The sequence below is a fragment of the Paramisgurnus dabryanus genome, chromosome 23 (genome assembly GCF_030506205.2).
Source record: "Paramisgurnus dabryanus chromosome 23, PD_genome_1.1, whole genome shotgun sequence".
Taxonomy (NCBI): Eukaryota; Metazoa; Chordata; class Actinopteri; order Cypriniformes; family Cobitidae; genus Paramisgurnus; species Paramisgurnus dabryanus.
The window spans coordinates 18,641,143-18,666,136 of NC_133359.1; the positions used below are offsets into that span (position 1 = coordinate 18,641,143).

A 24,994-nucleotide genomic window follows, 5' to 3' on the forward strand; every position below is an offset into this window, starting at 1 on the left:
CAATGACAGGAATGTACTGGAAACACATTGTTAGTCGAAAGTAGGAAACATAAATAGAATTAGAAAGAAATAAAGTAAACAATACTTGAGTGCCTTGCCAGTGTCCTTGCTCGGTGGAGTCACGCAGGTAGAGTCACGGGTCTTTACACACGTATGACTCGAGTCACGCAGGTATAGTCGCAGGTCTTTACACTCATAGGTCTTGAGTCACACACAGGTTAAGTCACAGGTCTGTACTCTCATAGGTCTTGAGTCACACAGGTAGAGTCGCGGGTCTTTACACCCGTAGCTCTCGAGTTGCGCAGGTAGAGTCGCGGGTCTTTGTACTCGTAGGTCTCGAATTGCGAATTTAGAGTCGCGGGTCTTTAAACTCGTAACTCTCGAGTCGCGCAGGTAGAGTCGCAGGTCTTTGCACTCGTAGGTCTCGAGTCGTGAATGTAGAGTCGCGGGTCTTTACACTTGTAGCTCTCGAGTCGCGCAGGTAGAGTTGCGGGTCTTTGACGTCGGGTAATACTGTGTTCCCTTTAAGACGAGACGTTTCAAACATTTTTCAAAACATCTTTGTGTTGAGCAGAACAAAGAAATGTATACAGGTTTGAAACAACTTGAGGATGAGTAAATGAAGACAAAATTTTCACTTTTGGGAGTTCACTTTAATAGAGACTTTATGGAGTAATTCTTCACTGTGCAATCAGTTCCTGATAGTTAAAATTAAGTCTATTCAGCTTAGTACTGGTCATGTAATGGTTCGTTATGAAATTCACAAAAGTAAATCAGATGTATTCAGATTAGTTTAATGAAGTAAAAAGCCTCTGAAGACTTAGTTGAGTGATTGTGCTGAAGATCCTTCAAACTGGTGCTTCACACAATGACATGTGTGATAAACTCCTGATTTATTTTCAAAACAACCATTTCGTCTTTCTCAGCCTTTTAGTGCCAAAACAACAAAACGCCTTTGACCCTCTTAATGAGGATTTACTCTGTAAAACCAGAGTTGTTAAAAGCTTTTGCCAGTCTTACTATGTCCAATTTAGCTCAAGATGCTCTGTGGTTTTGTTCTCAGATCTGATATTTGCGAGTCAGCACGACGGTGTCGTAATCGAAGTTCTCATCCAGATGAAAAGGAAGAACCATATTGCTTTCATTCTATAAAGACAAAGACATCATATAACTGGTTAATCCAAGGTTTTCATCAAAACAAACCTCATTCAAGGCATACATTTTTATCAATACGTGTGTTTGCGTATAATCAAACATGCATTTTTTGTTGCTGATGCAATGCAATACCTATTAGGCTATAGGAGTTCATGTGAAATAAGCAAAGGCAAAATCCAACTCTATGAATGAAATACCACCCGAGCATCTAAGCATTTATATAAAAAACATCAGTAATGGGACGGACAGACAGACAGTCGTTGTGTGTACCTGATCCTCAGCAGTTTGTGTTTTGTCTGTGCTTTGGTCTGTGAAAGTAGAGGACATCTCCAACAGCGTATGATGACAGAGAGATGAAGCAGACGTATCTACTAGATGCTCTTCAACTTCACCAGGTAATACAGATGTGCCTGGCAAAGTGGACATATCACACAAAAGACATTTGCATAATACACATTATTTACTAATTAATACTTACAAAACGGTTAATTCTAGCACTTGATTCTGACAAAACACAGCTATGGCCGCTGCACCCAATGACTCCGACTTTAAGACAATAAAAAGGGGAAAATCTTGTAACATATCAATAAAATGATTTCTGTGCTTTTATGTATCTGTTTTTTGTTTTTGTGTGTTTGCGAGTGACATCGGACTTGGCAGAAACGCGATGTATGCTGATCTTAATTAAACATCCAATTACCAACACAGTCAAATTCAAGATCATAAAGGATACACAGAAAGGAGAGTTTCACTGCTAATGACTTTGAAGGCCATAAGCCCCCTTGACTGGCGTGGAGAGGCGTTTCATTAAAACCGCAGGTACCCTGCCATTAGACCACCGGCCCTTGATCGGATTTGACAAGGCTGCCTTCACGCCACCTTCCCCTTGACCCGACTGAAGATTCCTTTGGACGGCAAAGGCCGGTCATTAAACCTCGATGTAAAGGCAATTATTGCTGTAGTCTCCGAGTTGTGCGCCCGCCTTCACTTTCTCTCTTACTTGCGCTTTACATTTTTTGCAAAGCCCAGCAGTGGCGTGATTATTCATGCTAATTACTCTAAAGTTCTGCATCCACCTTTTTGTTATTCAGAGGGTTTGACTGGCATTCTAACCACGACACCTAATGAATTTTACATACCTCTCCCTTCTTCTGTAGTAACCCATTCAATCATGAAAAACATCACAGGGATGGGCCGCATACGATTAGTCGTGAGGTTAACTAATCTAGTTTTATTTTTCTAGTTTTAATATTTTGCAGCACTTTACAATACGGTGAGATTTGATAATAGTTAATGCAATGAAATAACAATGGACAATTCATTTACATCATTTATTAATGTAGCCTATCTTAAATTTATTGTACACTTTACAATAAAAAAGCTTAAATGACCTACACTGTAACAAATGATATTGAATCAACATATATTTATATATAACTTAACAAATTAAATTAAACAAAATCAACTTGTTTTTATAAGTTATATCAACTTATTACATTAATTGTAACTGATTTTGCCCTTCATGACAACTGTAAAAAGTTTTGTAACTCATCCGTTTAAATTATATTTAAAGCAACACCAAAATTTTTTTTTACTTTAAAATAATGTTTCCGAAAAAGTTTCAGTCGTTCATCCAGTCAAAAAAGCCCTCTATCGGCCAAAACCGCACTAAAGAAGTTTCCAACCGTCGGGTAGTGGTCCTGTAGTTCGAGTGAATACTACAAAAACTTGCTTTACGCCAGACCTACAATCCAATCAGAGACCGCTATGCTGCAGTATTTTCGACAGTGATAATGGACAATTCCGCTTCTAACCTGTAGGGGGAGCAAAGAGCAAAAACTCTTTAGAGTGTTGCTTTAAGCCGTAAAGTTCTGCATAATTAAGGGCGTGGCCACTTGAGTGATGGGTGAACTGCCACTGCTGTCACTAGAGTCGAGCTAGATGGGTGTGGCTTCACCCACATCCCGCCTCTTTGCCTATTTTCAGCCATCCATGAGTGATGTGCAGTGACATACGGCCAAGATGGCAGAGTGATGCACATGATAAATGGCTTTTCATACTTGAAAAAGTTAACCCCGGGTTATTCTAAAAGGTTAACAGAATCCTGGGTTATACTTTTTACGCTGTTCATACTTAACCAGGGGTTAAGAGATAACTCTAGGTATTCATAATCTGATGTTTCACACTGTGCATTCCTAAACCCTGGGTTAACATTTTCATTTGCATATTTGTGGTTTTGTCAAAATAAGTGCCTGCTGCACACGCTTCAAAACCGTTTATGATAAAAGAGACGCTCAAGTTCACAAAACAATGCAAGACTCCTTTAACAGTAAACTCTGATTACGCATGAAATTATGCGAGTATCTGGCAAACGGGAGCGTCTCTTTTATCATAAACACTTTAGACGCGTCTGCAGCAGGTACTTATTTTGGCAAGAGGCGTGATGCACATAGGATCACTCGAAGCGCAGACTACATATTTTGAAATTACAAACCACACACATGACAGGCTACATACATGTTGTGACGAACTTCACATCGAGCGCCCTCGAAAAAAGAAGTCACCGGCCGCCACTTGTCTCGCAATGCCACGTCGGTGACAGAACAGTTTACAACGTAAATCTCTCTTGGCTGTTTTAAGTCTCCTGGGATGTCATTTTTACTCCCATTCAGGTGTTTTCAGTACTCAGATCATGATATTAGGTACATGCTCTTTAGTTTCTGATAAGCTGTCCACGCTAAGCATTTAGTCATTGCATTCTAACCCCCCATCGTTTCACATCGCATGCGTTTGGCACTGCAATGCGGGGTTAACTCCAAAAAAGCGGTGCTGACTCTGCTTTGGAGCAGGGCTTCAAAACCCTGAGTTAATTTCAGAGATAACCCCGCTTCAAAATTACAAGTGTGAAACGCTGCTTAACCTAGGGTTAAAAGCAGGGTTTAGAACGAAGATAACCCAGGGTTAAGCGCAGTGTGAAAAGCCCTTAAGAAAGAAAGTCTGATCCATATTAATACAGAGTTAAATCTTAGTTAAAAGAAAAAAAGCAGTTGTGAAGACCCCAAAACCTCCGGAAAAAAACAAGGGTATCCTCTTCTGAACATTATGCCTCTCTAATGCAAAAATGTTTTTGTAATTTGTCTATTAAACTGGTCATTTGAGTTTAAATGAGTCTGTCTGGTGCAGAAGAAAAGAGCTGGCTCATGTGCCGTCTCATTACAAGCCCATACGACGAGCGTTAAGCCTCTCACAGCTAGTGTTTGCCCCTGGCTCTATCGAAGAGGGAGCGGGTTAGAAATTTGCATTCACTGAATACGTTTAATGAATGGTAATATATTTAAATCGAGCCGTACGACAGCCTTAATTACAAAAATATAGTGTGCATATGATATCTACTAAACTCCATTAAAGGTGAGCTGAGCCCATGCAATCCTTACAGTACATATCCATTTGAAAAGAATACTTACGCATTATTTTTGCAGGTGATTTTAATATGTGAATCTGCATTACTGTGTATGTGAATTTCATGCGAATCAGTGATTTGCATAGCCGAACCTCATTTACAGCTGTGAAATAAAATAATGTGCACTGTACATTACATATAAATATGAAAAATAAACACCTGTGGCATCAGTGGTTTCCTCTTCATCCTCCGAATCTCCCAAATAATTATCAAACTGCCATGGAAAAGAGTAAAAAAGCAAAAAATTTTGTAATGTTTTTATATACTTCATATATTATAATGAATAACACAATTCACTATAGACTTCCCTTATGTTCTGTAGTATATCGGTCTTAACTCTTTCACCGCCAGCGTTTTAAAAAAAAGTTGCCAGCCAGCGCCAGCGTTTTTCAAGATTTTCACCAAAGTTTAATGCCTTCCAGAAAATGTTCTTCTTTAAATATATAAACATACAATATACCAAATGAAAGAACAGACCCTCTGCTTTCAAACAGAAAAAAAAACGTTTCATCCTACCTTTAGTGGTTCTTTTGCAATCAGCTTTTGAATATGGGTAGGTTTCTGCAAAAGCACCACATTTTGAGCAAAAAGCAGAGATAATTCCATTTTTGTGTCTGACTTTTCATAGAGATCCCATTCAGAGCGATCTTTAAAACAGACACGGACATGCAGCCGCTTGCCATAGGGCAATACTTTCGGGTTTAAAAAGTTGCCACCTGGTGGATAATAGCGGTATTGCGGAAAGACGGAAAATCTCGTCATTGGCGGGGAAGCGTTTTCTCTTAATTGACGAGATATCTCGTCAATGGCGGTGAAAGAGTTAAAGGGATAGTTCACCCAAAAATGAAAATTCTGACATCATTGACTTACTCATGTCATTACAAACCTGTAACAATGTCTTTATTCTGTTGAACACAAAGGAAGCACCATTGCCTTCCATAGTATTTTTCTTTCCTACTATGGAAGTCAATGGTGCTCATGTTTCTTGCTTGACTACAAATATCTTCCTTTTAAAGACATTATGAGAGTGAGTAAATGATTATTTTTGGGGAAAACTATACCTTTAACTGATTTTTGCTCTGTTCCAAAACCTAGTAAGCCATCTGCTGTTTAACATCCAATCATTTACCTTCACAGGTTTGTCTGGATTGGGCCTGGCAGCACCACCCAGTATCCCTCCAACACAACCAGCATCCAGCACCACCTACAGTACAAACAAACACACACAGACTCTTAAACTCACCCTCGTCATCTCATTTCACCTAATAATGCTCAAATATGCCGGCACCCAGTGAACTAGCATGATTACGTTCGAAGCGGCATTAGGATCAATACGACTGTTTTTCTCTCCCGGTGGTGTGGAGCTAAATATGGCAGAATCTCTTTTAGCATTGAGCGGCCTGCGCTGTTGGCCGATGTGCTTTGTGTTATTGACAGTAACTGGTGTTGCGGCTCGTCAAATCCCCGCTAAGATCAATATGCGAGCTAGGCAGAAGTCGTAAGCGTCGAGCGCTGACGTGAGGACTGATGACAAAATACATGTATTAATGAAAGAGTCCAATACTGAGAGAGCGGACGACTACAAAAAAAGGGAAAATAAAAAGATAGAGAATGTTAATGGTGCTTGTCAGTACAAAAGTGACCATCATGATGCTAAACTGTTGCCGGGGTTTTATGAGTGCCTCGGACATGGGTGGGGTATAATTTTAGCGGCATAGGGTCTCGAATCATTTAAAATGACTGTGTTTTTGCCAAAAAAAAAAAGAAGGCCCGAGAAGACCCAAACTATCTTGTGTGTGCATCAAACCTCCTCTGTTTGCCAAGAGCACTTGTGACATCGTGTGCCTGGAGGTAGGTTAATTTACGTTGAGACAGACCTGTCAATCAATCCATTTTGAATGTACATTTAGGTTACCTTGGTTCATCGTCAGATAACAAATGAAAATAAATGGAGCAGCGGATCAAATTTGTTGCGAGCCCACCAGGATTTCTTTTTGCTTGGCTGGTGCGTGTGAGGCTGCTGACTACACACATGTTGCTGCCGTTTTCATTCGGGTCCAGTTGGGTTAAAAAAAATTGCCACTGGGTTGGTTTGGTCTTGAGTCTAATTTTCGCGGGTTTTTTCTCTGTAATTTTGTCTGGGGGTTCGGGTAAAAAGGGTCATTTCGGGTCGGGTAGATTTTTTTATTACATTTCTGTACATTTCTTTGGACCCGAGAAAACCTCTGGTTGCAACTACATTTTTAATTGTGAGTGGTTTGCCATGATGATGCTAGGTTACTCTGTGTGGTTGCTAGGGCAATGCCATGTAGTCTGTAGAGGCAAACCCAGCATCCGAAATCGCATACTGTGACAGTAGGTACCGAATTAGATGAAGTACCTACTCAGAGGCGTCATGCCCATTCAAACTGAGGGGGCACGTGCCCCCTTTGTTTTTTGAGCCAAATGGATTTTGCATGCAACCTCAAACAAGCATCCATCAATCTGTTACTTGTCTTTTAATCTGTTTAATATGCACAATATTATCAAATCTGTGCTGCATCCTTGTCACTTTTTAGTATTTGATCGTGTTACATTACTTTCTGGCGGCAGGCGCTGCAGACAGCGCAGACGTCATCAGCGTCTGAGCACGCTCACGAGCTTTCATGTTGCTGCTGCATTTGGCTATCTGAGGAATTAAAACGTGCAAAAAACGCTCACAACATTTTCAAACCCCAGTACGGTAATGTGCAGGTAACCTTCTCTGTGAAGAAAATGTATGGTTTAAAATGTGACCGTCTTGACGTTAAATTAGTAGAGATTTTTAGATTCATCTTCTTGGTTCAACGCCAAAGTTCACCAGAGTTCACGCGGGCACGGATCACACACGCTTACATATGAGGTAAAATTTAATGCAAAAATCCGTTCCTCTAATATTTTTATCTAAATCTTTATTTTTTTAAATCATTATTGAACATTAAAATCAATCACGTGGCTATAGCTTATGTCATTTTCGTTGTTTACTTTATGGATTTAAAATTACATTAATTTTATAGGATAATGCAGTTGTTGTGCAAAATGCATTAATGACACAATTAAACAAGTCATTAAACAAAACGTAAATAAACAAAACATGCCATTTCAGATGTAAATATGATACTAATATGTCATTATTCCGATTGAATAGTATTTGATATGAAAGTTAGTCAAGACTTTGATTTTGGATATTTTTTGCATGAAGGCAGGGGCACTCAGATTGTTAGAAATGTAAGTGCCATAAAGACTGAAAGCTCTATAATATTTTGTTTGTGTATGCACAAATTTCCACCCGCTCTCCAAATTTCTGTGAACTGTGCCCCCTTAAAAAAAATTGGTGCATGATGCCCCTGTACCTACTCATTGACTGTTAAAAGAGTAGGTACTATGTAGTATGAATATTGGTAGTATGAATGAATAGTAGTTCAATTCAGAATTGATTCTTGATGTACTATTTGGATATATCTGTGACGTCATTACGTCACATTTGCTCTCAAAGCCAGGTTAATGTTTGCGCTTTTGCTACTACAGTACTGTCATATAACCAACTTTAAACCAACTAAGGGATAAATAATGTTATTCTTATATTCATATATGTCCTGTTTCTGTTGTAAGACATTAAAATCATAAAAATAGTAATTAAACGTGACATATTTATTCTTTATGTTAACCGTCATTAACTTCCACGAAATGACTAACGTTAAGCGTCTAGCATCATCATTATACACAGTGATTTTGGCAGTATTACTGTATTTATATAATGCAGCGCACCCAGCGACTGAATAACAAACTATCTGCATATTTTTACAGAAGTATATTCATGTTATATCTAAACAGTCAGTGGATGGTTTAGGGAAACGATAGCACAGTCAGAAGAGTCATTAAATTAAATGCGCTGTTTCTCCATGCCACCTACTGAACAGAGAAAAGGCAGAGCAAGACTATCCCAAAGTGTATCTTGTTTTCTTGCAGTTTAGAATGAGTCAAACAGGGCTGTTCTAGATTTTTTTTATTTCTCTTCTGCTCTTGTAAGCTCCGCTATGTGCTTGTGCAGTGCGCGCTCTCTTCCAGCACCGCTAACCCAGTTAAGTTCCGCCTTTTGGTTCTGATAACGTCACATAATTATTTTGTAAACTAACATTTAAGAATCAATTCTTGACATTTGTGAATCGATTTGAGAATCGGCCACTTCCGAATCGCGATTCATCTAAGAATCCATTTTTTTTGTCCCACCCCTAGTGGACATCGTCATAACAAGTTAGTTTTAAAGGAAAACACCACCGTTTTTCAATATTTTACTATGTTCTTAGATTAATCTTTTTTCAATGCGTGCACGTAATCTTTGTACAGTGCGTCGTGAATGTGTTAGCATTTAGCCTAGCCCCATTCGTTCCTTAGGATCCAAACAGGTATGAATTTAGAAGCTACCAAACACTTCCATCGCCAAAATAAACACTCAGTGGCCTTCTTTGCAATGCCTCAGGGTAGCTATTTCAGTCATGCATGAATAAAGTCCTTTCTAAAAATGTTTTATATATTTCTGACCAGGAATTTAACCTTAAATCAACTGCATGTTTGTTTCTTAAGCTCAAGTTGTACTAAAAACACCTTTATTCAATGTCATTTCAGCTACCAATATTCATACATTTTGGCAAGTGCCTCACGTTACTGTACCAAGCCCCTCTCCAGGAGAATCGTCAGTCTTTATCGATTGATGATTCTTTTAACTGAATGGTGGGACTTTAGTCGCCAGAGTGGCAATATTGAGCATTGCATTATCCCCTAATCATAATAGTAGTGCTCAATGTTGTTATATCAAATATCTTTGGTCAAATGTTCTGGTTGCTTGCTAAGGACATTGCTAAGTGGTTGCTAAGGTTGTCCAGCCCGATTCTGGTTTCACCAAGGAAGATATTTTGAGGAGCAGTTTTGGAGCACCATAAAAAATGGAAGTGAATGTTGCTCGAAAACTGCTTTATTGCAAACATTCCTCAAAATATCTTGCTTTTTTATAGATTTATATAAATGTATACTGGTTTGGAACAACTTGATGGTGAGTAAATGATGACAGAAATAATGACCTTTTTGGGTGAACTATCCCTTTAAGGCCAAAACGCAATGCATAAGGCTAAGGATTTCAACCTCTGAAACCTTTAAACTTTAAGTATGAACAATAGTAAAATTGATATTTGCCTTTCACTTATAATAAGGCCACAAAATCAGATGTACCTGCATATTTGTGTGTGTAACTGATAAACAGAGCAAAAGCCAATGCAGGAAACTTTGACTTTGATTGAAAGGTAAAAGAAAAAATCTGACTGATAAGAGCGGGCTGTCGGTTAAGATCTATAAGGTTCACATCTATGAGGTTTAGATCTATAATGCACTGACCTCTTCCTGATCAGTAGTCAGTGTGCTTTCCTCTCTTTCCATCTCTGACGCTTCATCTTCTCTCTGTTCCTCTTGGCTGCTGTGGGACGAGTCTCCGGGTCTTCTGTGAGCGGTCACACGTGGATTCCTCACATCCTCTGGAGTTGGAATGAACAGTGAAGGTCACGAGTAGAAATTTGAGGATGTATCAGAGGACAGAAGACATGACTGGCATTCGGTAAGGCTTACCTGGGGTCAGGTAGGTGAAGGTGGAGAAAAACTGTTCATAGGTTTGCTCTGGGGCACTGCAGAACTGATCAAGAGCTTCGGTGATGGCCTGGTCATGGTCGTCTATATCTGAACCCTGAACTAAACCTGGCATCCTGCCCAATCTGTTGACATTCACAGTAACAGAGAAAAAATTTATTTGGAATAAAGTCATACTTATAAAAGTGCATAGCTTGAATACAGTGTTCCCTGGGTTCGAACCCATATGTGTTGGTAATTCAATGCTCTATACGAGATTTGTTGGTTCAACAAAAAAAATGTCAACACCATGTCATCCAATATGTTGATGTCTTTCTTTATTCAGTCGAGAGGAAATTATGTTTTTTTGAGGGAAACATTCCAGGATTTTTCTCATTTTAATAGACTTTAATGGACACCAACACGTAACACTTAACTCAACACTTAACCCTTATGTGTTGTTGGGGCCATTTTTGGCCATTTTTGCAATTTTTTTGTCTTAATTTGGCCACAACTTTCTCTGTGTTTCAGCAAATGGAATGAATTTTGGTGACAAATCTTATATTTACACATATTTTAAGAAAATGCTTTGAAATTTTTCAAAAACTTATCAATATACCGTGGGCAAATTTACTACCCTTACGTGTTGTTAGCGGCCAAAAAAGGCCACTAAATTAAACTGCTGTAAAAATTTATCGGATGAAATTTTTTTCACATTTTTTTTTGCATAAATCTGTTAATCAACCTCAGTACTGATCAAAACTACCAAATGTTTGCAAAAATTCCATGATTTTAACTCTTTCATTGCCAAGTTAATAAGTAGTGTCACTGATTTGGGGGAAAAAAACACACAAAATGACAGATTTTCAATATAAAACGTGACTGTGGACTGGATTTTCTTTTACCTTTTTTACAGTCTTGGGCATGCCAAAGATTGGTAAAAACATTGGCTTTGATGCATTTTTAGTTTTTGTGCAGCATCAGATTAAATTTTTTTCTCCCTCATTTATTGTTTGTGGCCATTTTTTCCCCATTGACTTCCATTATAACAACATTTTTTGATTGCTGAGCCATGACACCTTATTACCATGCATTCTTGAATCTTTGTTCCTTTTCCTTTTGCAAAGAGGTAAAATTTGTCATTTTTACTGTTGATCACCCTGTGGCACCATTAACCCTTTAGTAGCCTGTGCAAAAAAACAGAGCATAAATTCTGGTCTGTACATTGAGTTATATGGACTATAAAACCATTGTGTGTGTACGAGTGTGTGTACGAGTGTGTGTGTGTACGTGTGTGTGTGTGTGTGTGTGTGTAGGGTTAGTGTTAGTATTGAGGAGAGAGCACCTCCCTCGCGCACCAGTTAGTGCTGCACTGGTGAGAGGGATTTAGTCTCCTGTAGCTGTCCCTCTAGACACAAATCCACAGACACCAGCAGGCACCAGCAGCTCAGGAGTGAAGAGGGGAACATGCAAGTGGTGTACAGAACCAAAAAAAGAACAGTCAGCATTTGTATCCGTTGTGGTAGACACACTTGCAGAGAGCACCAAGTAATATGCTGCAGGTCCTGCTAAAAAGACTGAACACACACACGTACACATATACACACCAAAAAATTAGTTTGATTGTTTAGTTCTCCATCCATCCTCTACTCTTGCTTCATTGTTCAGTTTATTTGAAGTTGTTTTTGCATTTTGGTTCATAATAAATGTTGTTAATAAATCTGATGAAGAGAAGATTTTTTACAGATTTTTCCACACAGACGCACACACATGCAAGCACGCACGCACACACACACACACACACACACACACACATGTTGGTGTATGTGGTTTACGGGGACATCTCCATAGACGCAATGCATTTTATACTGTCCAAACTGTTATATTCTATTCCCCTTACCTACCCCAATCCCTAACCCCAATGTCACAAAAACCTGTTGCCAGTCTTTAATCTATGAAAAACTATCATTTAGTATGTTTTTTTAGCTTTTCCGTTTATGAGGACACTCTCTGTGTCCCCGTAAACCACCTTTATAGCATAATAAACATGTCATTATACACTATTCATGTCCTCGTAAACCACATAGACCAACCCACACACACACACACACACACACACACACACACACACACACACACACAAACTCTCTCTCTCTCTCTCTCTCTCTCTCTCTCTCTCTCTCTCTCTCTCTCTCTCTCTCTCTCTCTCTCTCTCTCTCTCTCTCTCTCTCTCTCTCTCTCTAATATGCTGTTATAGTCCATATAACTCAATGTACAATCCAGAATTCAAGCTCTTTTTTTTGCACAGGCTACTAAAGGGTTAATTGTGCCACATGGTGATCAACAGTAAAAATGACAAATTTTACCTCTTTGCAAAAACTAAAACCACAAAGAATCAAAAATGCATGGTAATAAGGTGTCATGGCTCTGCAATCAAAAAATGTTGTTATAATGGAAGTCAATGGGGAAAAAATGGCCACAAACAATAAATGAGGGAGAAAAAAATTTAATCTGATGCTGCACAAAAACTAAAAATGCATCAAAGCCAATGTTTTTACCAATTTTTGGCATGCCCAAGACTGTGAAAAGGGTGAAAAAAAATTCAGTCCACAATCACTTTTTATATTGAAAATCAGTGATTTTGTGTTTTTTTTTTTTCTCAAATCAGTGGCATCACTTATGAGCTTGGCAATTAAAGAGTTAAAATCATGAAATTTTTGGAAACATTTGGTAGTTTTGATCAGTTCTGAGGTTGATTAACAGATTTATGCAAAAAAAATTGAAAAAAATATTAATCTGATACATTTTTACAGCCTTTTAATTTAGTGGCCTTTTTTGGCCGCTAACAACACGAAAGGGTAGTGAATTGGAACAAGGCACAAGGGTTAACAGTTTTTTTCATTGGAGTTTTAAAGGACTTTAAATGATCCCAAACAAGGCATAAGGGTCTTATCTAGAGAAACCATTGTCATTTTTGACACGAAAAATAAAAATATGCCTTTTTAAAACACAATTTCTTGTGTATCTCCAGTCCTGTGATGCGCCAGCACGACCTCACGCAAAACGTCATCACGTCAAGAGGTCACAGAGGACGAACGCGAAACTACGCCCCAGTGTTTACAAGTGTTGAGAAAAAGGACCGTTCCTACGTTGTTGTATGTGGAATGATACTAATTAATGTCTTTGTGTCAGTTTATTGTTTACAATGGTCCGCAAATTATTCGATTAGTCGACTAATCGTTTCAATAGTCGGTGTTTATTCGATTATTAAAATAGTCGTTAGTTGCAGCCCCAGTTTGGATCCTAAGGAATGAATGGGGCTAGGCTAAATGCTAACACATTCACGACACGCTGTACAAAGATTAAGTGCATGCATTGAAAAAAGATTGGTTTGTATTAATGAATCTGAGCAGGGACGTCGTTAGGCCTATTTTAGGGGGGCTGAAGCTACCCCAAAATGTTCCTAAGCCCCCCTAAATGACAGGGCTCTCAAGTGTCACGCATTGAGCGTGACAGTCACTCATTTCGGTCTTTTGTCACGCACTCCCGCCACACATTGTATTTCTCACGCAGAAAACTATTTATAATATATTTAATATATGCCGCAGGCCCGCAGCGCACAAAAGTTATCTGGTCGCGCCGCTCTCACTATGGAAACCGGCAGGAATCAAGCGCGTATCCCCTAGAGCCTGCCACTTATCAGCCAATCAAAAAAAAAAGAAATAGGCTACACAATAGCCAATCAGAAAATAGCACTATTGTATCTGGGTAAGATTTAACGCAACAACCAATGAAAGGCGTCATGCTGCGTCAAGTTTCGTCTCCTCCCCTGATCTGAGTCAGCAGCATGGATTTAGCGCGTTTATCAATCCGCAGGGGGCCGAGCAGAGCGAACATCAGTAGTACAAGGTGTGTGCAGGGCGGACTGGCCATGTTGACCTGGCGGCTGTTCTGACCCGCCGTGCAGTCGTCTCAGGTTGACATGTGAAAGAGAGAGAGAGACAGACGCAGCGAGATGCTGCAAAATCAATCACAGAAATATTCTCCAGGAAGGGAGCAGGTCAGTCACCAGTAAAAGCACGCGTCTATATATTGCTTATTAACGTAACAGGTTTTAAAGTCATGTGCTGGCGTGATGCATTGCATTATGTACAGTTGTTGTACTGAACGCATCAGGCAGATCATTTCATGCAGCGAAACACCAGGTGATTGTGAAGTGTATCCTTTTATAAAACTAGTTTTTTTTGTGGAAAAACTGGATCAAACGTGCAAATTGAGCTTTTAATGGGCATTTCACCTTATATTTGCAGTAAAATAGCTTTTTTAAAATCTAATAATATAATTAAATTATAGCTTATTGAATATGTTTGTTTCATTTCATTTAAAATATTAATATTTTAACATTTGAACTCCTTCCTTTTAAAAAGTGTAAGGCACCTGTGTATTTGTCTTTGGTATGGTAGTATAATGTGTATTCCTAGTAAGTTTTTGAGGGTTCAACATGGTATTTTTAATATTAGCTTGGCTTGGTTTACCTATCTTAACATTTTAAACAATACTAAAACGTATCAACAAGTAAAGTAAAATAAAACAACAAGTAAAAGAAAAACGTTTTGATTAAACTATATCAGAAAGTAGTAAGTACCCATCCAGATTGTTTTATCCATTGTGGTAGCCCTTGCTTATAAAAAGGTTGGAGACCCCTGACCTACAGTATAGACATAGGGGCTGTTTCCCAGACAGGGCTTAAGTCTTGTTCAAGACTAAAATGCCTGTTTGAGTTTTAGTTCTTAACTAAAAGTAGCTTGCACTAACATATCTTAAAATACATCAGTCACGTTGTTTTGTCTCAAGATGCACACCTGTAATATTTTTGTGCTTGTAAAAACTACATAAACATCCTAATATAACTAAGGCCTTGTCCTGGCTTAATCTAAACCCTGTCCTGAAAACCACATCATAATGCATCTTGACAACTCAGTATTAAGGTAGATCACTTGTTGGTCATTCCCCTTTTCTAAATTTTAGATCTGTATAATTTCCAGATTAACACAGTGGCTATCAACTAATAATATTAACCTATAAGATTAGCAAATCCGGTTTATGTTTACATTTATGTGAACACACACATTTATCTTATTTTCTGGTTAAAAGTTTATTTTGTCAAAAAAAATCCTTGGCTAAGGTTTCTATGTGAGCATAGAAATGCAAACAGTAAAATGATGTGTTTGTACTGGAAATGTGTACGTGTATTTACACAGTGAATAATGAATCAGGAAGTCTTCATTGTAAAAAAATCTCCATTCCCAAATGAACATTTTCTAGTCCCATATATGACACACAGGGAATACAATGGAATAGTGGATTGCAATAAGGTTAGTAGTATACAACCTAATAGTTAAATAATATTTGGGGTGGTGGGGGGGGGGGTATTTGGAGGGGTGTCACTCTTGCCTGTCTTCAAAACTTGAGAGCCCTGGTCAATAGCTTACCTGGTAAAGTATGCAGTGATGCCAATTTTTTTCTATTTCTTGTACTGCTTTTTCTCATTTGTTTAACTTACCAACTTTTTAGCTGTCTGACCTCTGTTTATGGACATTTTGGATGTTTCATGTGACCAATTTGCAGATAGCATTTAAGTCATTGCTTATAGAATAACTAATCAGGAGCAAAGTCTGGCCTAAATTCCCCCATGCAGCTTTGATGTGTCTAAAAGCTAACATTACAGTAACTTTTATTTAACAGAGTAGAAATGGAAGAGGAGGATATGTCTGTCATGTTTTACTTGTTAACATCTTGGTTTCTTGACTGGTTGTTGACATAATTGTAACTCAGATGTGAGTGCAAAAATTTTGCAAACACAAGTTACAAATACTCTGTGGGCTGAGCCCCCCCTGTCTTCCAATCCTAGTGACGTCCCTGAATCTGAGTTTTAGGTAAGAACATAGTAAAATATTGAAAATCGGTGGTTTTCATATATGTAACACGTGACCTCTCTACGTCACTACGCAATAACGTGAGGTCGCGCTGGCTCGTCACAGGACCGAAGATAGATAAGTTGTTGTGGTTTAAAAGTGCGTATTTTTTATTTTTCTTGTCAAAAATGACAATCGTTTCGCTAGATAAGACCCTTATGCCTCGTTTGGGATCGTTTAGAGTCCTTTGAAACTACGTTCTTTAAAAAACATAATTTCTTCTCGACTGAACAAAGAAAGAAATCAACATTTTGGATGACATGGTGGTGTGTAAATTATCTTTTTTTTAAGAGAATTGACTAATCCTTTAAAATGTTGAGTTAATTCACCTTAAAAATATTAGTTAACTCAAAACTTTTGTGTAAAAAAATGTTAAAGTAATATTTTTTAAATTGAATTAATTCAAAATTTTAAGGCAACCAGGTAACTAACTTTTTTAAGTTGAACCAACTTCTTTACAGTGCATACACAGGATAGGACAGATATATTGGCAATGTTTGGAATTATAACAGGAGTCAATCAAACAAGTCATTCCTATTATATACATTTATGCATTTGGCAGCATGCGTGATACCTGTGATCAAACCAATGATTTTTAGAACTCAGCAGCCTTTTTTTTTTAATGTTGCCCGCCAGCTTTTTTGTGATTTTCACCAAAGTTTCACAAAATGCCTTCCAGGAAAATTTTCTTTCATAAATATATAAACACAAAAATATATCAAATGAAAGAACAAACCCTCTGCTTTGAAACAAACACAACAAAAAGTTTCATCCTATCTTCATTTGTTCTCTTTTTTAAGAAAATTAATTAATTAAAGGGGCCATGGCATGAAAATCTGACTTTTTCCATGTTTAAGTGCTATTATTGGGTCCCTAGTGCTGCTATCAACCTAGAAAATTTGAAAAAGATCAACCCAGTAACTTAGTTTTGGTAAACCATTCTCTACAAGCACATGAAAAAATAGATTGTTGAAATTTGGCTCTCCTTATGATGTCATAAGGAGCTCTTATTATAATAAAACCACCCCTTAATCCAACCACAGCACTGCCATTTAGTGCAGAGAGAAAATAATTCACAGAACAATTGAGTTTCAATTTCAACAAACCACCATCTTTGTGATCAGTGTTTGCACTTCATCCGCTCATGTGCATTTTAAAGGACACACCCAAAACGGCACATTTTTGCACACACCTACAAAGTGGCAATTTTAACATGCTATAATAAATTATTTATATGGTATTTTGAGCTAAAACTTCACATATGTGCTCTGGGGACACCAAAGATGTATTTGACATCTTAAAAAGTCCTGTGACATGGCCCCTTTAAGTGAAAATTAAACATGCTGTGTGTTTATTAAATACTCTGTCATGTGTGCACATTGTATTATGTTTAAAAACAACTAAAGTAATGCTACAAGAAAGGTTTGCATGTGAAAAATCTACAAAATGCAAAAATGGATCCTGCAGTTCTCAACAGGTCACCATTATCCATCAACATGCGTTAGAGTCGCATTAGCTCTGATTGGAATAAAATTATCACTTTGAAGTTCAACTTAATTACAATCAATAACGCTTGGAAAGAGGGGCGGACAGTGATTGCTGTGACATTAAAAAATAATGAAGAATGGAGATGATGATCGTCAGAACCTCCAAGCTGTCGCCGTATCATTCATCATGAACTCGCCCCAGGGAGAACCATCTTCAGGTGGCACAACATTAGCCGGGACCAAAACAGGTGCTTCACTAGAGTCTAATTACTCCACTCCATCAATAATACAGCACAAATCCTTGCATGGCCCTGAGCGTCAGCTGTACCACTGACCCTCTTATTTCCTCCATCTCTCTCTTCATGTTCAGAACAGCACACTTTGTACTTGTACTCTTTTAGTAGTATAGCATTTATGTACTCCGCACAATATGCAACTTATATGCACTTTATGGATGACTGAAACACCTGGGTACACTAACAAAAATACAGTAGGCTCATTTGAGATGCGCCTAGCCTGGAATTTAGAAGAGAGCAGGGGACGCCTAGCCTGGAATTTAGAAGAGAGCAGGGGAGGAGTGAATAAAGAGCTTGCTAGTCGGACACTTCTGCAATCTCGTAGTCAAGTTGACTTCAAAGGGGCCATGGCATGAAAATCTGACTTTTTCCATGTTTAAGTGCTATAATTGGGTCCCCAGTGCTTCTATCAACCTAGAAAATGTGAAAAAGATCAACCCAGTAACTTAGTTTTGGTAAACCATTCTCTACAAGCACATGAAAAAATAGGTAGTTGAAATTTGGCTCTCCTTGTGATGTCATAAGGAGCTCTTATTATAATAATACCGCCCCTTAATCTGCACTATCCAACCACAGCAAGGTCATTTAATGCAGAAAGAAAGAGAGAGAGAGAGAGAGAGAGAGAGAGAGAGAGAGAGAGAGAGAGAGAGAGAGAGAAAATAATTCACAGCACAATTGAGTTTCAATTTCAACAAACCACCATCATTGTGATCAGTGCCACAGCCAAATGCGAAAGTCCTCCAGATCTCAACAGGTTTATTTTACCGCATTCGTAAATGTGAACATTGACATGTAAGTGCGCTTGAACGGGGGAATAAAGCTCTCTACAGCGCTCAAAAACACCGGAGGAATTCTTTATTGTCTGCTGCTACGTCTCAGGGGAGACGATGAGCGTCCTCTTTCACAGCCCTGCTCTTCAGCACGGGCTCACAAACACAGGTGCTCCACTGTTTGTGTTTTTCAATGTTCTTATAGGCACTCGTGGTTACAGTTACTTTGTTTTGCACGCTGTTTTGTCATCACACACACACACACAAACATCTTTACACCCCCCAAAACACAAAGAAATTATGCTTTCTCTCTCCCCAGTCTCCTAATTTTTCCTTTAAAAAGCAGCCGAGCAGAAAACAGTTAATGCAAATATAAGCCTAGGGAAAATAAGGAATATCTTTATGGATCCGAACTACCCCCTGCCAAAATCCAATGCGTGACTCACATTCGGTATTTGGCGTAATGACAGTGAAGCATTCGGTTCCTCCCTCAAACCTGGCATCACACACCACTCAAACGCACAGGGAAATGATTTGAACAACATATTACATAGTGACATGATACACCATCACAGATGAATAATGAACAGCTTGTTTTGTGGTGTATGTTGCAGGTTGTTGCCCAAAAGAAGTTGTGTGTGCCCGCAGAGTACAGTACCAAGACAAAAGGAAATGATAGACAATAATCAAAATCCTATCAAATCATAATCTGGAATAATCAAAATAATGGGATCAAAAGGGAATACTGTACTCTTAGAATCTAATACGGTCCTTCTTGACAAACTGAAATATTAGTAGGGTTGCAAAATTCTGGGAATTTTCAAGGCTGGAAACTTTTCATGGGAATTAACGGGAATATATAGGAATTAATGGAATATATGGGAATAAACTGCAAAATTGCCTATAATAACAGGGAACTTAAATGTAGTTTAAACATAACATAATTCGACAAAATTTGGTTTAAAACAACCAGATTTAATGCAATTGTAGTTAAATTTCTACCCTGCACATTCTTCAGTCACATTCACACCGCACACTGCTTACTAAAGGGCCATTGAGGCCACGCCCCCTGCATGTACTTGCATTCTTTCATAACATGCAGAGATAATTTCTTGAATCCTTCACACAAAATAATGTCAAAATGTCCGTCTTTGCATGTGTTCACATAAATTACATTAATTACATTTGTTTTAAACATCATTGTGCTGTGTGTAACAACATTATACTGTTGTAAAGACAAATACACTGACTGAGAAAACATTAAGGTGAAATAATTAAAAAGTGGTGTCTAAAAATTACTCTCCCCCCACACAATCCCCCCCCCCCCCCGAAATAAAAAAATAATCCTCCATATATCACTTAAGGGGGGGGGCTTCCCCTCCATTTTCCAAGCTTCGACTAACACAGAAGCCACCCTTGCTGCATTTTAACAGTTTAACTAGCAAATAATACCAAAATGTGTTTATACAGTAGCTAGCTAGCCAGTAAGTCATATATCTAAATGTAACCTAGCACCATTATAATTGCTATAATAATGTTTATTATGCTTTTGTGTTACTCAATAAAATAATCAATTAAAGTTCTACTTACAATTAAATTTGTCAAGACATTCATTTTTTTTTTTTTTCAAAAAATTCTATTTCCTTGTGTGCATGTCTGCTTATGACCAAACAATTTTTTTTATTTATGTTTGTATATGATATAGTGTATATAAATTAACCTAAATTTCCAAATAATTCCCATAAATTCTCGTAAATTTCCATAAATTCCAATTAAGTTTCCAATTTGGAATTTTCCAAAATTCCCCAGGTTAAGTTCCTATGGAAAGTTTCCAGAAATTTACTGGAAACTTTCCTCCCCTTTTCAACCCTAAACACTTCTTTATTTCAGTCATATTTCATGCCATTTAGCATGCAACAAACTCTTTCTGTTTTCTTTCGTTTTCTTGTTATTTCTATACTGTTAATCGTATGTTTCTACTGTTTGTTCATAAACAATTATTCTGCGAAGCTGCTTTGCTATAATTCAGATATATAAAAATTATAAACTTTATTTGATTATAAATTTGATTTGATTTAGAATAATGGTTGATCGTATATTCCTGTAGCTCAAGGCATTGCATTCCCAGCACAAAAGGTTGTTGGTTTGATCCCAGGGAACACGCATGCTCATCAAATGTGTGCCTTGTAATGCACTGTAAGTTGCTTTGGATAAAAGTGTCTGCCAAATGCATAAATGTAAATATAATATGATTCAAATTTCAATATGATTCAGATTCCTACGCAAATGCAGACTTTTGAAGTGCCTGTAACATCCAACCATCCAGTAACATCCAAACCAATTGTGATATTAATTGCAAAAATGTACCGAGTCTACAGTATTACCTGACTTGTACCTGTTGAATCTATTGATAGTCTATTGATGAATGAATCATAACCAGCTGTAGACCACTAATGCAAAGTACACATTAGTACACCAACCTATGGTGCAGTGAATTTCGGCTTGTTTTCATTCAAACTGGGTGATGTGTTCAGCCACCTGTTAAAAACAGCAGTTACAGGCAGTTAACCTCAAGATGAGCCAGTCAACCTTCACAAACACAGAGTCCCAGCCACTGTCACTAACCTATTTGTTTTTATATATCTAGAATAAGCTTTCACATTTCGGAGTGCATTGGCAAAGAGGTAAGAAATATACAAATATACAGTTATTAGGAGTCTGTATTGTAATATAGATTGAATATTAAGTAATGCTTGCAATGTCGTCGTTATGGTGTCATGTAAAGTAAAATCGCAAAAAATGTCATATACCAGTTAGATAAATATTTTTATATATTTTGTTTTTTAATATAAAACCGCTAATTTGTTTTAAATAGTGTCATTATGCAAGTGTTGACAGTTTGCGCAGTTCATTTGGTATGTTTTAGCGTATTTTATTACCTAAAGACATTAAGATTCTGTCTAAAAACCGTAAAAATTATAAACAGTGTTGTCTGGTAATAAAGATGTTAAGTAATATAAGCGTTCCGAGCTCATTAACAGATAAAGTCAGACCTACCATTTAAATGTAGAGCTAGAGGAAGCGGTTGTCGCACTGAATGATGGGTAATGTAGTCTTTACATCGCAACCTTAGCGACAGCGTCTGAGGGAAATAGAATAAAGAAAAACTACAACTCTTGTGCTGTAGGAATACATCCCGCTTTTTGGGAAACAAGGAATGAGAAATATTGTTCCGTATTAGTAATATGTGACCATACCTGTGAAATCCACGCTAAAGTTTGATTACCTAAAAAATTAGGAGCATAAGAGTTTGATTTTAATATTTTTTAAGAATAATTTTATTCTTTGACATTACATTAATTAGTCAATGTTAAAGATATCAAGGTTACATTTTCACATAATATTCTTTACATTATGGTTATTTATAAATAACAATAAATCAATTTAGCTGTTTTATTCTTACTTATTAATTATTTATTTATTCATATATAACCTTAGGGACATTCCACTTTTTTTGAAAATATGCTAATTTTCCAGCTCCCCTAGATTTGATATTTACCGTTTTGGTATCCATTTAGCTGATCTCCGGGTCTGGCGCTACCACTTTTAGCATAGCTTAGCATAATCCATTGAATCTGATTAGACCATTAGCATCGCGCTAAAAATAACCAAAGAGTTTTGATATTTTTCCTATTTAAAACTTGACTCTTCTGTAGTTACGTCATGTACTAAGAAAATTAAAAGTTGCGATTTTCTAGGCAGATATGATAGGAACTATACTCTCAAACTGGCGTAATAATCAAGGACCTTGCTGCTGTGACATGGCTGCAGCAGGCGTAGTGATATTACGCACTCCCCGAAAATAGTCCCCTTGGTTACTTTCAATAGATCAGCTGAATGGATTCCAAAACGGTAAGATTCAAATGTTTAACTCTAGGGGAGCTGGAAAATGAGCATATTTTCAAAAAAGTGGAATGTCCCTTTAAAAATAAAACAATTTTTTTATATTTTTTATATTATTATTATTATTTATTATGTTTTCACAGCTCTCTGCAAAAGGATGACTTTACAGTCTCTAACTGCTGTAAACTGTGCCAGTCTTATTCAACCAGGCTGCTCCCTGCTTGAGTTGGAGGGTGATGTTTACCTCTTCGGCCAAAAAGGCTGGCCAAAACGCTCATGTCCGACTGGAGTTTTTGGTGTGCGGCTAAAACAAGGAGAACTTAAGCTCCGTCCAATTTCTTTCTCAAACAGCTCCTGTTATCTTCCTCCCCTTCGATGCCCAGCGATAGCTCATTTTAAGCCCTCCGATGACAGCCCTGAATGTTACCTCATTCACGGCGGGCGAACGCCCAACAACGAGCTGTCCTCAAGTCTCTATATGCTGAGCGTGGACAGCAGGGGATGCAACCGTAAGATCACCTTGCAATGTAAAGAGAAGGAGTTGGTTGGAGAAGTTCCTAGCGCACGGTATGGCCACACCATCAGCGTGATCCACAGCAGAGGGAAGACGGCCTGTGTTTTATTCGGTGGTAGATCCTACATGCCGCCTGCTGAGAGAACCACGCAGAACTGGAACAGCGTTGTGGACTGTCCACCACAAGTCTTCCTTATTGACCTGGAGTTCGGTTGCTGTTCTGCACATAACCTACCCGAGCTCACTGATGGCCAGTCATTTCACGTGGCCCTGGCAAGAGAGGACTGTGTCTACTTTCTGGGCGGTCACATTCTCAATTCTGATTGTCGACCTCCTCGACTGATCCGTCTACGTGTGGAGCTTCTCCTAGGAAGCCCTGTCCTGACCTGTAGTGTTCTGCAGGATGGTCTGGCTATTACCAGTGCCATTGTCGCTCCTATTGGCTATCATGAGTACATCATTATTGGTGGTTACAAATCGGAGTCCGAAAAGCGTATGGAATGCACTTATGTTGGACTTGATGATGTTGGAGTACACATGGAGCAACGTGAACCACCACAGTGGACCGGCGAAATAAACCAGAGCCGAACTTGGTTTGGCGGAAGCTTGGGAAAAGGAAGCACGCTTCTTGCCGTTCCCACGGAAGGAAATCCAACTCCACCAGACGCCTACCATTTCTACCAAATCAGCTTCCAGCAGGAACGAGATGGAGATCAAACAACTCAAGGCTGCAGTCAGGAGTCCAATGAATTGGAGGACTCTGCACCATTGGAGGACTCGGAGGAGCTCTATTTTGGCCGAGAACCTCACGAGTTGGAGTACAGCAGCGATGGAGACGGTGACACCTACAACGAGGAAGACGAGGAGGATGAATCTCAGACAGGTTACTGGATCAAGTGTTGCCTCGCCTGCCAGGTAGACCCAAACACATGGGAGCCATATTACTCTACTGAGCTCACCCGTCCTGCCATGATCTACTGCTCCAGGGGTGAAGGTGGACACTGGGTTCATGCTCAGTGCATGGAGCTCTCCGAAAGCCTTTTGCTTCGACTCTCGCAAGGCAACAGCAAGTACTTCTGCCTGGATCACGGAGGCCTGCCCAAACAAGAGATGACACCACCACGCCCGATATTGCCTTTGAAGAAAGTCCCATTGAAGATGACCCATCGCAAGACTCCGGTCACACTGAAAATGACCCCAGCCAAGAAAAGCTTCATCAGGAGACTTTTTGACTGAGCTGTTGTTGTGGAATGTCATGATATCAAACAAATGTGATTTTTGTGTGTTTGGTTGTTTTATATATTTACGGAGTAAAATGTTTTTTAGTTAAATTATAACATGCACTCAACTGTTTAACACATCATTGTTTTATTATTACTGGGCTGTTAAATTGTTGCATTAAAAAATGTAATGTTTTCAAATAAAAACAATTTAAAATGGTTTATATCGCTACCTATTCATTTCACCTACATAAAAGATATATATGTGACTCTGGACCACAAAACCAGTCATAAGTAGATTTGTAGCAATAGCCAACAATAAATTGTACGTGTCAAAATTTTTATTATTATGCCAAAAATCATAGGGTATTAAGTAAAGGTCATGTTCCATGAAGATATTTTGTAAATTTCCTACCGTTAATATATAAAAATGTATTTATCATTAGTAATATGTGATGCAAAGGACTTCATTTGGACAACTTTAAAGGCAATTTTATCAATATTTAGTTTTTTTGCCCCCTCAGATTTCAGATTTTCAAATATTGTCTTATCCTAACAAACCATACAACAATGAAAATCGCTT

General features: G+C 38.2%; 2 protein-coding genes across 5 annotated transcripts; one reads left to right on the forward strand and one right to left on the reverse strand.

Moving 5' to 3' along the window:
* Positions 1 to 536: 536 nt before the first annotated feature.
* Positions 537 to 21,868, reverse strand: iftap (intraflagellar transport associated protein). Of its 4 annotated transcripts, none has more exons than XM_065297648.2 (8): positions 21,832 to 21,868; positions 21,170 to 21,312; positions 10,250 to 10,392; positions 10,022 to 10,158; positions 5,745 to 5,819; positions 4,775 to 4,829; positions 1,426 to 1,565; positions 537 to 1,146 (listed from the first exon to the last, which is right to left on the reverse strand). In XM_065297648.2, the coding sequence occupies exons 3-8, from the start codon at positions 10,380 to 10,382 to the stop codon at positions 1,060 to 1,062; spliced, it is 627 nt and encodes a 208-aa protein (XP_065153720.2). In that variant the 5' UTR covers positions 10,383 to 10,392; positions 21,170 to 21,312; positions 21,832 to 21,868; the 3' UTR covers positions 537 to 1,059. The 4 variants fall into 4 exon arrangements, with proteins under 4 accessions (XP_065153720.2, XP_065153721.2, XP_065153719.2 ...); XM_065297649.2 differs by having other exon boundaries at positions 21,164 to 21,312; XM_065297647.2 differs by having other exon boundaries at positions 21,159 to 21,312.
* Positions 21,328 to 24,499, forward strand: rag2 (recombination activating gene 2). Its single transcript, XM_065297646.2, has 2 exons — positions 21,328 to 21,458; positions 22,821 to 24,499. The coding sequence occupies exon 2, from the start codon at positions 22,835 to 22,837 to the stop codon at positions 24,425 to 24,427; it is 1,593 nt and encodes a 530-aa protein (XP_065153718.2). The 5' UTR covers positions 21,328 to 21,458; positions 22,821 to 22,834; the 3' UTR covers positions 24,428 to 24,499.
* Positions 24,500 to 24,994: the final 495 nt, after the last annotated feature.

Bases quoted from the DNA above. Each gene is read 5' to 3' on its own strand.
- iftap (XM_065297648.2), bottom strand. From the start codon at position 10,382: ATGCCAGGTTTAGTTCAGGGTTCAGATATAGACGACCATGACCAGGCC. The intron at 10,159-10,249 runs GTAAGCCTTACC...TTCCAACTCCAG, and splicing joins CTTCACCTACCTGACCCCAG to AGGATGTGAGGAATCCACGT. The intron at 4,830-5,744 runs GTAAATGATTGG...TTTCCATGGCAG, and splicing joins ATCCAGACAAACCTGTGAAG to TTTGATAATTATTTGGGAGA.
- rag2 (XM_065297646.2), top strand. From the start codon at position 22,835: ATGACTTTACAGTCTCTAACTGCTGTAAACTGTGCCAGTCTTATTCAA.